Source organism: Rousettus aegyptiacus, unplaced genomic scaffold (assembly GCF_014176215.1).
Source record: "Rousettus aegyptiacus isolate mRouAeg1 unplaced genomic scaffold, mRouAeg1.p scaffold_m13_p_11, whole genome shotgun sequence".
Lineage (NCBI taxonomy): Eukaryota > Metazoa > Chordata > Mammalia > Chiroptera > Pteropodidae > Rousettus > Rousettus aegyptiacus.
The window spans coordinates 4417646-4429930 of NW_023416286.1; the positions used below are offsets into that span (position 1 = coordinate 4417646).

General features: G+C 46.5%; 1 protein-coding gene across 7 annotated transcripts in view; it reads left to right on the forward strand.

Moving 5' to 3' along the window:
• Positions 1-12285, forward strand: part of FRY (FRY microtubule binding protein) — a 344350-nt gene that overhangs the window by 181589 nt on the left and 150476 nt on the right. For all 7 annotated transcript variants that reach the window (XM_036228428.1, XM_036228427.1, XM_036228422.1 and 4 more), the window contains one exon: positions 282-481. In XM_036228428.1, the coding sequence (XP_036084321.1) occupies positions 362-481 (120 nt within the window). In that variant the 5' untranslated portion in view covers positions 282-361. The remainder of the gene's footprint in view (positions 1-281; positions 482-12285) is intronic.

Sequence of the window (12285 nt, forward strand, 5' to 3'; positions counted from 1 at the left end):
CGTAGAATTTATCAGCTGTGTATCAGGTGAATTACTGGCAACGTCATTCACCTGAAACCATGTGGTAACCAGAGATATTTTGAGATCATCAAATATGGCATAACGTAAATTTAATGTCATCAAAATAAGTTCTGGCAGGTTTCCTAAAGAATAAGGCCAGGTAACGTTAAGTGCAGCATGTTCTGGGCATGATTCACGTCCTATGTCTATGGTTGACACAGCCGGTCTGAGTGTTTACGATGTGAGTCTCAGCCAGTGAGAACATGCATTATATTTTCCAGCTTCTCCAGTTGGCAACGGTTATATCAAGCCTCCAGTTCCCCCCGTGCCCGGCACCCAAAGGGAGAAAGGGCCACCGACCATGTTGCCCATCAACGTGGACCCAGACAGCAAACCAGGAGAGTATGTCCTCAAGAGTTTATTCGTCAACTTCACCACCCAGGCTGAGCGCAAGATTCGCATCATTATGGCAGAACCACTGGTGAGTACTCTCTGTGACATGCTTCTTCGCAAATCCATCTTTACACTGAACGGTGGAGCTCGTACGGCTCTGAGAAAGAGTCGATCGCTTTTCCCTGAATTTCCGAAGGTTTTATATGTATTCACATACACACACAGACACACACACACAGACACACATGCATACATACCAGAGGTAATTTTTTATAAGACTGTAGTTAAATTTCCTGATGTACGAAAAAAAATTGACTCCCAAACAATCCTCAGCGAATATGTTGCAGTAGCATGTCTCACTGCTACATTTAAGACTAGTGAGCGTAGTTGAACAATAAGAAGCATTAATCATAGAAAAATTGTGTTCGGCCTCTCTTCTGTTTTATATAATTTAGTCACCGTCTCTTGTCCTCTTTTGGAAGTAAATGAGAAAAAGGAAAATGTTGTTCTTCAAGTGGCCGCCTGGACGGCCACTTCGGGGACATAGAGTCTCGGTGATATATTTGTCCGAGGAAGTTTTCCGGTGAGTCATTCAGAAGCACCCCTTTGTTTCCCGAAAACCGAGAGGCAAGAAATTCTTGACTCACGCACCGTCGGGTCCCTCGCGCGATGGTGGCTTCGGATGTCGCTGACTTTCTTTGCCCCTGATTCTGCCGCAAAATGAGGCACGTGTTGGAGTGGCGCGTTAATTGCTCTAGCAAGGGCCGGATCAAAAACAGACGGTCCGCAAGGGAGTGCAGCTGGTAGAATCCCATGCCTTGTTTTCTGACGACGGCGTCACGCCACGAGAAGGCAAGGAAGCCAGAGCAACGCGGCTCTTTCTGCCAACCTGGGCTTCGTGCCTCCTGTGGGGACGCTGGGGCACGCGAACACAGCCCGAGACGTGCTTTATGGCGCCAGAGCTGACAATCATTACAGGTAACATTATGCAGCTCGCAACACGCGTCTCTAAAGATATGTATTGGGTGGTGCTTTGGAAGCATCGCAAGTTAAGGTTGAGGAATCAGAACTCGAGCCTCTTTGTTCAGCGTGCAGTTACCTGGAAGTCACGAACTCGCATTTTCAAGTTTTTATTAAATCAAGGGAGGTTATCGTCCTGAATTCTGGCTTCTCATGGAAAGAGTTCCTTGGTTTTGCCGTTTAACTCGTTTAAGTCAAACCTCAGTACAGGGCCCTTTGCCCACTCACCCATGTTTTTATGTTTCTAAAAACTCTTACAACTAGTAGTAACAGCGGACGTTTCCGGGGTGCTTACTGCGTTTCGGGCTCTGGTCACGACTTGCTGTCTCCTCCAGTTCTCACAGTGGTCCTCGGTAGGTAGTATTTGTGCCCCATCTGCAGACGGGAGGGTTGGCACAGAGGGCGCAGAGTCATCGCCAGGGTCGCACACAGTGGATCTGAATTCAAGCCGGGCGGCTCAGACCTGCCCTCGAAGCATTTGCTCTCTAGTGCCCATCCCCATGGTCTTCACGTAAGAGCACCTCCTCCGACTTCCTAGAACAAACGGGCACGGGCTGTCCTGTTCCTCGACCCTAGAGGTCACGGGGAGGTAGGAGGGCAGCCTGGTGAGGCGCAAGGAAGACTCAGTGCATTCCTTCCCCCAGAAAAGGCGGGCGGCAGCTCGGCGCACACGATCACGGCGAATCCCCAAGGGCTCGGGAGGCTGGACACAGATCTAAAGGGGGACGCTTGGAGGACCTGGTCCTGGCGCCTTTCAAGCCCCCCATTTCCCAAATCATAGCCTAAACACTTATTTAGGAGTTTAGGAAGGGAAGTCGTTTGGGTCTTTCACTTTGTCAGCTTTCCTCGGCTGGGAATTTGTCTGCATGGCACATTTCTCCTTGGAGTAAACATTGTCTGAAAAGTGACCTGTGCCACGGCGTTTTTTAATTAGGGTTCAATGTTATTCGTTCCTTTCTGTGAGTCAACTTAAACGTCCCCAGGCAAAAAAAAAAAAAAAAAAAAAAAAAATGGAAAAGAAACAGCGTCCGTCCTCTGTTCATCAGCTAGTCTGCGTTCCGTGCCTCCGATGAGTCCATCGGATGCTGATGGCCAAGCAGACGGACATTGTGTTTTCAGCCGAAGAAATGTATTCCATCAATTTTTAGTATCATCGCTTTTTCTAAAAAGAGACTGTTTGTTCCCTTCGTATTTTTGGCAGAGAAGTAAGCTTCCGTGCCACATCCATTTATTTCTTGTCTGCCGAAAAATGCTTAGTAATTTTTGTCCTCGTATTTGCTTACCTATGGGACAGTACGTGTGAGTGGGTTTCGGGGCCTGTTACCTGATTCTAAAAATGGACATTCGGCATTGTGTTCTGTAGCCACGGCAAGAGGTGTTATTTTCGACGTCCATATAGTACGTTCGAAGTGAACTTTGGTAAATGTCCCCTCGTTCTCATGCCGAGTTAGCTTTGTTCAGAAAGGCACTGAATTCTTTAAAAGCCTAGATTTACATGGGTTTGTGTCAAATCACAAAATTGTATTCCGCATCTTTAAAATAATTCAAAGTTACAGGGGAGTAGCAAGGGTAATTTTTTCAAAAATTAAAAGTATAGATTTTTCATTAATGGAGATACTCAGGAGTCTGTATTTTTCAGTTTTATTTTTAAAAGACTGACTACTTCAAGAGCCTACATCAGTTAGATCGTGTGGGATAAATTATACATACTATTAAAGTCGTATTTATGAGTAGCCAAGTAGCTAACTTTAATGAAGAAAAAGCTAAGAAACAAAAACGTTCTACCAAAATCAAATTTTAGATATTTTTTCCTTGTAAACTCATTTCCATGATTCAGCATTGTTATTTGTACACCCAAGATGCTCAGATCATATTCATATTTATGGATTAGTCAATAATTTTATTCTATTTTCGTTGCTTCATGCAGTCATTTGGTGCATTTACTCTTGTCCAATTTTACCATTATTTCACCTTTCCCAAGCAAAATGTTTTAAAAAGGATAAAGAGGGTCATCTTCACCTTTTTTATATTTTTTATTTCAAAACAGATAAAGTACAGAAAATAATATAATGAATGCTTTTCCCTCTTGCCTCATACTTCTATCCTATGGTTTAAAATTTCTTCCCGAAGTATATTTTTTGGTCATTCTTTAGGTAAGAGTCAGTTGAATATGCGTCAGTCTTATTTATCTAAGATGCTTTGTTTCTTCTTCAGTGATAGCTGAGTTGGGAATAGAATTTAGTTTGACATTTATTTTTCACTGCAGACTTTTGACGATATATTTCTCTCTGTTGCCTCTGTAACTGCTATTGAAAACCCCGTGGTTGATTTGTTATTTGTTTATGGACCATTTGCTTTTTCGCCTGCATGCCTGTGTGGTTTATTTCTTTGTAGTCTTCTGAAGTTTCACTACTCTGTGTTCGAATGTGGATTTATTTTTATCTTCTTGTTTGAGAGTCTCATGCTTCTTGAATTGGAGGTTTATCTTTCATTAATTATGGGAAATTATTAGCTATTAAATTTTGAATATAGTCATCCTCCACCTTCCTGCTTCTCTTTTTTCTGGTACTCCAGTAGATGCGTACTGGACCTTCTCATGCTGTATGACATATCTTTTAACCTTTCTTTTATTATTTTTATCTCTTTGTGTCTTGCCACCGCATTCTGAATCATTTTCTCAGGTCTCTATTCAGTTCCTCAATACTCCCTTGGGCTATGCTAATTTGTTGTTTAACCTGCCCATTGAGAATTTTAGGTGACTATAGTTTTCATTTATAGAAATGCTGTTTGGTTCTCTTTTAAAATCTATTTGTGGAGGGAGGCGAGGCACATTTTGTTACTTTTTTAAGTTTACAGTTTCTATTTTATGTCTTTGATCACCTTAAACATACATTTGTGTGTGTGTGGGCACGTTCTCTTCTAGATTAGCCTCACAATTATTACTGTCTGGGGCCGGCTATTATTACTTTCTTGGCTCGGGAGTTTCTGCACTTAGACGGCGGCATAAGTGTAAACCCCGGCTCGTGTGAGACCTGAGACTGGGTTCCAGATTCTCGGGGAGGACGTTGCCGCTGTTGTAGTTTTGACCTAGAACCCAGGCCGGGGTCACTGGGGTATCTTTTCATCCTGCCGTGCCAGTGGGCATATGTTTCCCTAGTTCGTTTTCTCATTGTTTAGGACCAGACTTTATGTAGGACCCACCTCTCAAGGCCCATAACTTGGTTTCCTGTTCCCAAGCGGACAACAAAAGAAGTCTCCGGAATAGCGAGGCCGGTGGTCCTCCTGCTCAGCCACTGTGTCGGCTTTGTCTTTCTCCCTTTCATCTCCCTCTTCCTTTCTTGTGAACTTATTTCTGCATTTAAAAAAAAAAAAAATCTTATATTCCATTTAACGTTTCTAAGTCCTTATAGCATGTGAGCTTTTGAGTTTCCTTAGTCCGGCATCCTGCTGCGGTCCTCTGCAGAATTCTCGGTCTGTTCCTCATGCAGATAAGGCCAGGATCGGCCTTTGCACTGCGAGGCTTGTGTGCAAGCAGAAGGTCCCCATCGGCGGAGCGGGGTGTCCCCAAAATGAATAAAAGAAAGAGGGAGAGGTTCGTTACCTATTCTTCCTCTTCCGATCCTGGCTGAAGACTCTTGCCTAAATACAACCCTGGCCCTTTCATTTCCTCGTTAAAAACGGCGATTGCATGCCCTTTCCCTCCTCATTCGGCTACCGCCGGTCACCCGTCCGCCCCACACTTTTACGAATGCCCGTCTCGGCTCCGCGCTTGCCTGCCGTCGTGCATTTACGCGCACCGCCCCTCTCTTCCCGAAACGCCACTCATCTCTTTATCGCGCCCATCTTTCAGCCCCCAACCCAAGGGCCTCATCATCCGAGAAGGTTTACTCGATTTCTTTCCCGCCGAGTGCCCGCAGTTAATGCCGATCTGGATACACACGCCTGTCGATCTGCCCGAACCGTCTCATCGTTCCCTCGAGCAAACCGTACCGGCCTCATCGAACTGGAGTATGAGAATACGCGAGCATAGAAAATATATCAGGGCACGGGATAGGTTTTAAGGGCAAATGTTGTCTTTTGAAATGTCAAGGTTTATGTTTGCATACCAGACTGTAGTGTACAGTGTGTATTTTTGTGGTGGGTGGAAGTGTGGGGGGCACAGATTTTTTTTTTTTTCAAGTTGAAAAACCCCTCTACTCTGCTTTATATATAGTAGACGGTGAATGTTTTTTTGAATAAATGAGTGAATGCGTATTTGAGTGAATGAAAGGATAGATGGGTGAATGGACGAAATAATATAGTGGTTTCAAAAGAAAGTATTTGAGGGACCTGTGTGTGTCCGAGGGTCGTCTGGCCAACTTCTCAACTCACAGTGGCGGATTCCATTCTGTCCTCTGTCCTCCTCAGCACAGGTGCCCTGCAGTCCCCTGGTTCTCGGCCTTCAGCCTCGGGGCGTCTGAGAGCACCTCATTATTCGCTGATGCGGTCACCTGCCCTCCCCTTCGCCAGACCTGCGTGCAAAGGGTCAGGCCGATGCTTAGCAGCGGGGCGCAGCCCTAGAATCTACGCTCCCATTATCTGTGAGTCTGTTCACAGGCAATCACCTTCTCCACCAAATTCCAAAAGCAAGACTCACCAACTTTTCAAAATTCAGGAGCTCCCGTAGTGTCGACTTTGTAAGTTTAATGGACCAGAAGTGATGGCGCTAAAGACAAAGTAGCTTTGCATTCAGCCCGATCGGGATTTGAATCCCGAGTCGCCTCTGCGGCCTTGGATGGCCTTGGGTGGCCTTGGGCGGCCTTGGGTGGCCAGGGGCGGCCTTGGGCCCACCAGCCGGTCTCGCTCTTGTCGCCTTCGCACGGGTGGGTGACGGACCCAGCTCGTGGAGTGGCTGAAGGTTTAGAGGTGATGCGTGGAGCACCCGATGCCATGCTTAGCACCTCTAGGTGCTCAGTTGTCATCACGATCATCCTCCTTGTCACCGAGGTGCCCCACGTCCGGGAGGCTTCTTCGGCGGTCAGCCTGGTACTGCCCCTCTTTGTTGTAATTCCAAAGGGACGGAGGCTTGAGCAGGGCGGTTGGCAGCCGGCCACGGCCAGTCACTGTGGCTGTCTGGTGCTTGTCCTGAACTTGGCCACAGCAAGACGTGGGGCACGGCCAACACTGGCGCGAGCAGCCCCGGTCCGGGTCCTTCAGGGATCTGTGTCCCGAGAGGTGGCAGAGGCAAATGAAAATGCACAGGGGAAGGCAGCGCTCCCACGGTCCTGCTGTGTGTCCAACACACGCGGGGATTACCCCGCTATACGTTCTGAGCACCCAGGAGATAAAGCCAGGGCTTTGAAGTGAGTCCACACAGAGCGGGTTTCAAAGCCTTTCCAAGACGGTGTCACAGAGGGTAGGGGTCTCAGGGACAAGCAGGAACACCGTCTCGCCAGGTCACGCTGGGAGGCCAGTGGCCCCAAATATGAAAGCCTGGATTGTTCAACTAAGTAAAGCAAGTTCAGGAGAGCTCAAGAATTTTTGTCTTTTCCCCCTATTCATATCTTTACATTTGTTAAAAACCTTGGAAGGAGAAAAATCTTATTTCCTTAAAAGTAGTCATCAAATCAAACTAATAGTTCTCCTATTTTATTAAATTTAATTGACACATAACATTCGTTCATTTCAGGTATACAGTGATTGGATGTTTATATACAATGCGAAATGATCACCACAGTAAATTTAGTTACCGTCCACCACCTCACATAATTCCATTTTTTCCTTCGTGATGAGAATTTTTAAGATGTCCTCTCTTAGGACCTTTCAAATATACACTACGGTGGTTTTAATTATAGTCGCCATGCTGTACGGTGCATCCCATGATTTATATCTTGTACCTGGAAATTTCAAACACACTTCTCAGGCTACCTCTTTTGTTCACCATCCTTCCTATAATTTGGCCAAAACACAAGAAATGTGGCTTGTCAGGATAGCCCTGCCACTAGCCTGTGCTTCTCAAAGTCACTTAAACGTGACCCGTCATTGCTTTCTATGAAATGTTGACAGTCAGACCCAATTTTACCTCTAACGTACATAACGGACGAAATGTAAGCATCGACTGTCCACACCTCTGGGTGCACATGTCACATCTCAGTGATGCCACCGTGTTTTAAGCATCCATTGTCCTTGCGATGAGCCGCAGTGGGAGCTAAGGCAAGTATTGGGGTTTCGTCTGAATCCACAATCTGTCGCATCAAATGTCAATGGGAAGAAGAGTAACTTCCGACTCACCTGACTAAGACTTAGAAGCAAGTCATTACTTCTCTCCTTTGATTGAAACCTGGAATAAGGCAAAGATGTGCGTACCTTCAGAAGAAGAAAGCACGCCTTACTTTCTTGCCCTTTAGCAGAACCCGCGACCTCCCTCCGGTGTCCTGGGTTTAAGGAAAGGTGCCGTGGAAATGGAGGTTTTGTTGTTGGGAGTGCCTGAGCCTGGGAGCCCTGCTCACAGAATAGCCCATGGCCACACACAGGTGAGCTCTCATGGACGTTGTCCCTGCGTGTCGCTTGGGGGCACGGGCGTGGAGTGACAGATATGTCTTCACTAAGATGCCAGCCGCGTTACGCCGGAACGCAGGCTTAGCAGCAGCGTGACGTGATCCAGCTGGTTCGCTGCCATAAAAGAAACAGGGAATTTCTAAACTAGAAGCAACATGACGTATTTTCTTGGTGTGCAAGGGGATTCTTTAAAGAATGCAGGATGCCACTCTCCCTTGCAGCACATGCCAGGGACCTGTGATGAGCCGTGTCCAGCCGTAAGCCCGGGCCCGTGTGCACAGCCATCGGGGCACCGGCTTCAAAAGGCCCCACGCTTAGCTAATGACAGCGGCGATGTCGTTCTAGGGTTGGGCAGTAACGTCTGTTGACAAACCTTTATTCCTTGGCCCTGTGACTTAGGATTACAGCTCTTCCTGGGTGCCAGTGTCATGGGGCTGGCATCAGGACAACTCTCGTTAACCCTGTAGTTGAGCAGGATGCCGTGCTACAATGCCGACGCTGGTGGCCCACCGCCACCAAACTACATATGACGAGCTGTTCCAGTAGTTTTAACGAATTCAACTGTAGCTCCGAGCAAGCAAGGCCTTTGGCAAGTGAAGTGCGCACTCAGCCCGGCGCCTCCTGTGATTTCAGACCAGGTGTGGTGAGAGGTTTGGGTGCAGTCTACTTGAAGTTATCAAAGAGCTTTGTTTTTCGCCTCTGGCCCAAACAGACGTTGGTCATTCAGCCATAGTCTTTTGTTTCACCTCTTCAGGTACCTGAGTCATCTAAAGACATCTAGATACCGGAAATTATCAACTCCTTTAACGAGGACACTTCTTAGTATTTAAGGAATCTGCGAATTAAGAAACTCCGCAGTAATTGCAGGATGGAATTACTGCCTCTCGCTAAGTGTGGATCTTTTTTATGTGGTGGATTTTCATAAAACCTATAATTAGTCGTGCTCACAGCCCGGTAGCCACGTGATAGTCCGTAACATTTCAGTGTGACCGAACCTGCAAGCTGGTGGTTTTCCTGCACTACCGTATATGCCAGTGTCTCTGCACTAACCAAATGTTGCATGTCTGTCGACTACGGCCGTGAAAACGGCAGAAACACCAGCTTCATTGGCTCTCTGCACCGTGGGTTCAAGTGAGCTTCCGGAAGGACAGCGAGCTAGTAGTGTGTTGATCCAAACTCCTCTTTAAATAGAGGCCTCTCTGGCTTCCACAAACCTGATAAGGGTAATGTAAAGAGAATAAACATGATTTCTAGATTCAGTTCCCTACTGGGTGTCGTGGTGATCAAAGTGATATTTATGCTACACTTGACAGAGTACTGGCTCAGGTTCCAAATTATAGATAAATAAGGAAGTTTTAAATAGCTCTTTCTTAGCAAAGCAGTCCAGCCTGGCTCTCCTTGCTTAATCTTGTAGGCATTCACCGGAAACCTGAAAACTCGACCCAGAAACAATATAGTATCAGTAGCTAAAACCAGAGAATTGTCGAAAGGTGTCACTTAGCTGCTTTTTCCTGTACACTGTCCAACTTGTAGTTAGTTTTCTTTAATGTGGATATTCTTGGAGTCATCGAGAAAGAGCCTTTCTTTTGCAGCTGTTAAAAGGGACTTTTTCAGCCGAGAAATGAAATTCAATGCACCACGGTGGTAAAAGTTTGACTGAACCTTATAGCAAATAAAGCACCCGAAAAGTAGCATGAAATAATAAAGGAGAACCACGGGCTTTCTATCCAACTAATGGTAGCCAGTTCAATTCATCTGTGGTAAGGCCGTCGCTTTTATGAGATTATCAGAGTTTCTTCTTTTGGGAAGTACAAAACCAGGAGGAGGTTATTCAAGTTGTTTTCAGTCCAGTTCCTTCGTGTGCTTCTCTTTGCCCTTTATTAGACCTAATTTTTTAACGCAAAGCATCATTTGAAAATAGATCATTGCATTTTAAAGTGACAGAAAATGCCAGTAAAAATCAGTTCAGTGATAGGACATGGAACTTAGCACCTGAGTCCATTCCCGCATTCACTGTGCTGTGACATTGCTATGTTGTCACACAGCACTGTGCGTTTTGACATTGCCGAAAGTCATTGGCGCGATTTTAGGCGGCAGCAGCCTTTGGTGCTGTAGTAACCTAACCAGCACAAGTTTTGAATTCCGCAGGTCATGCTAAGAATAATACTAAGACATGTTGTATTAGGTAATTTTTTTATTATTATTAGTTTCAAGTCCGTGGTACATTGGTTGGACATTTATATAGTTTATGGAACAATCCCCCTGATTCCTCTCTGGCTCTGCACACAGCCCTTACCTCGCTGCTGACTGCGTCCCCTCTGCTGAGCTCCCCATCCCCGGGACCATCTATCAGCTACTAATTTGTACTTCTTTAACCCTTCACCCCATTCCTCCAGCCCCCAAACCCCCTTCCCCCTGGCCGTCACCAGATTGTCCTCTACATCCGTGAGTCTGTTTTCTATTAGTTTGTTCTTTTTGTTCCTGAGAGTTTGCATTTAAGTGAAATTGTATGGTATTTAGCTTTCTTTGTCTGACTTATTTCACTCAGCATGATACCCTCCATGCCATTGCAAATGGTAGAATTTCATTTTTTTTTTTTATGGCTAAGTAATATTCCATTGTATATATGAACCATAATTTCTTTATGCAAGTGTCTGTTGATGGGTGCTTAGGTTCCTTTCATATCTCGGCTATTGCAAATTGTGCTGCCATGAACGTAGGGGTCCATAGATCTTTACGAATTATTGTTTTGGTTTTCTTTGGCTAAACGCCCAGAAGTGCAATTACTGGGTCAAAAGGTAGATCCGTTTTTAATTTTTTGAGAAATCTTCACACTGCCTTCCATAGTGGCTGTACCAATTTGCAATCCCGCCAACAGCGCACAAGGGCTTCCTTTTCTCCACGTCCTCGCCAACAGTTGCTGTTCTTTGATTTATTAGTGATGGTCATTCTAAGGGTGTGAAGTGATATCTCATTGTGCTTTTAATTTGCGTTTCTCTGATGATTACTGACCTTGAGCATCTTTTCGTATGTCTATTGGCCATCTGTATGTCCTCTTTGGAGAAATATCTATTCAGGCCCTCTGCCCATTTTTTAATTGGATCGTTTGTTGTTTTGGCGTCGAGTTGTATGACTTCTTTATATATGTTTTGGATATTAACCCTTTACTGAATGTGTCATAAGCGAGTATGTGGGTCTGATGAAGGACCCGGAAAAGGAATGTCTAAAGAGGTGGGAGGAGAAACGTAGAGAGTGGAACGATTCACGTAACCAGAAGGGAGTGATCAGCAGTGTGTCACTGAGGCCGAGATGTCCCAAAAGAAACATGTTGGCAAATGGCCACCAGACTTGTGGTTTGGAAAGTCCCTGGGACCTCTAAGGGGACTTTTTTAGTGGCAACAGAGAAGTCAGCTTGCAGGTGGTCGAAGAAAGAATTAGGGGAGAGGGAGGGCGGGAGGCACAGGTCACTCACCGGAGAACCGAGGGGAGACGGGGGTCGGAGGGAGATGGTCGCCGGAGGTGGGCGCGTGTTCGGGGCTGGCACCGATGAAAAGGTCCAAGCATGTTGCCGGCCGGGAAAAAGAGCCAGCGGAGGGAGGCTGGCCGGCGGGGGGTGAGGAGCTGGCCAGCTGATGGGGCCGGCCCCGGGGGTGGGGCAGGGAGGTTCTCCCCCCACACACCGAATGTCTCCTGGATATCGCATGCACACTTAGTGGGATGTATCGGGACAAAAAACCAAAATGCCAACAAAGCAGAATGTAACCCAGAACCAGATGTGTGAAGGTGGCGTCTTCCATGTCTCGTGCTCTTGTCCAACGAAAATGAACTTCGTAGCTGAATTTAATTGCGGTTTCCCATCCACTGTTCAAACACTGCCTGTGTCCTTAGGACTGGTCGATGTGGCAGCGAAATGAGCCTCCCCGACGTGCGCAGAGCCAGCTGCAAATAGAGCGGATTCTCTCAAAGGGTTTTTCGTTTCTAAAAACGGTGCCGGGACATCCTTCCGGATTTGGTTCTGCCTTCGCAGTTCATGTCGTCGGCCACCAACACCACACAGCGTCTCACACGCTGGCACCTTTAACTCAGTGGAGCTGCTCTGGCGTTTTCTCAATGGTGGGATTTCCCCTCCCCCCGCCCTGATAGTTTGGGTGAAAATCGGCATACATTGTTTTAAGGAAATTTCTGTGGGTAACCGATTAGAATGAAAGGGCGACCGTTGGGTCCATTCGAATGAGCACCCGTCCGCACAGGTCTCTGAGGGTCCGGGTGGCGCTCACTGGTCTCATCAGAAAGCTGGTGAGGACGTCAGACCAGCGTCCGTTTGTACCTGCGGGC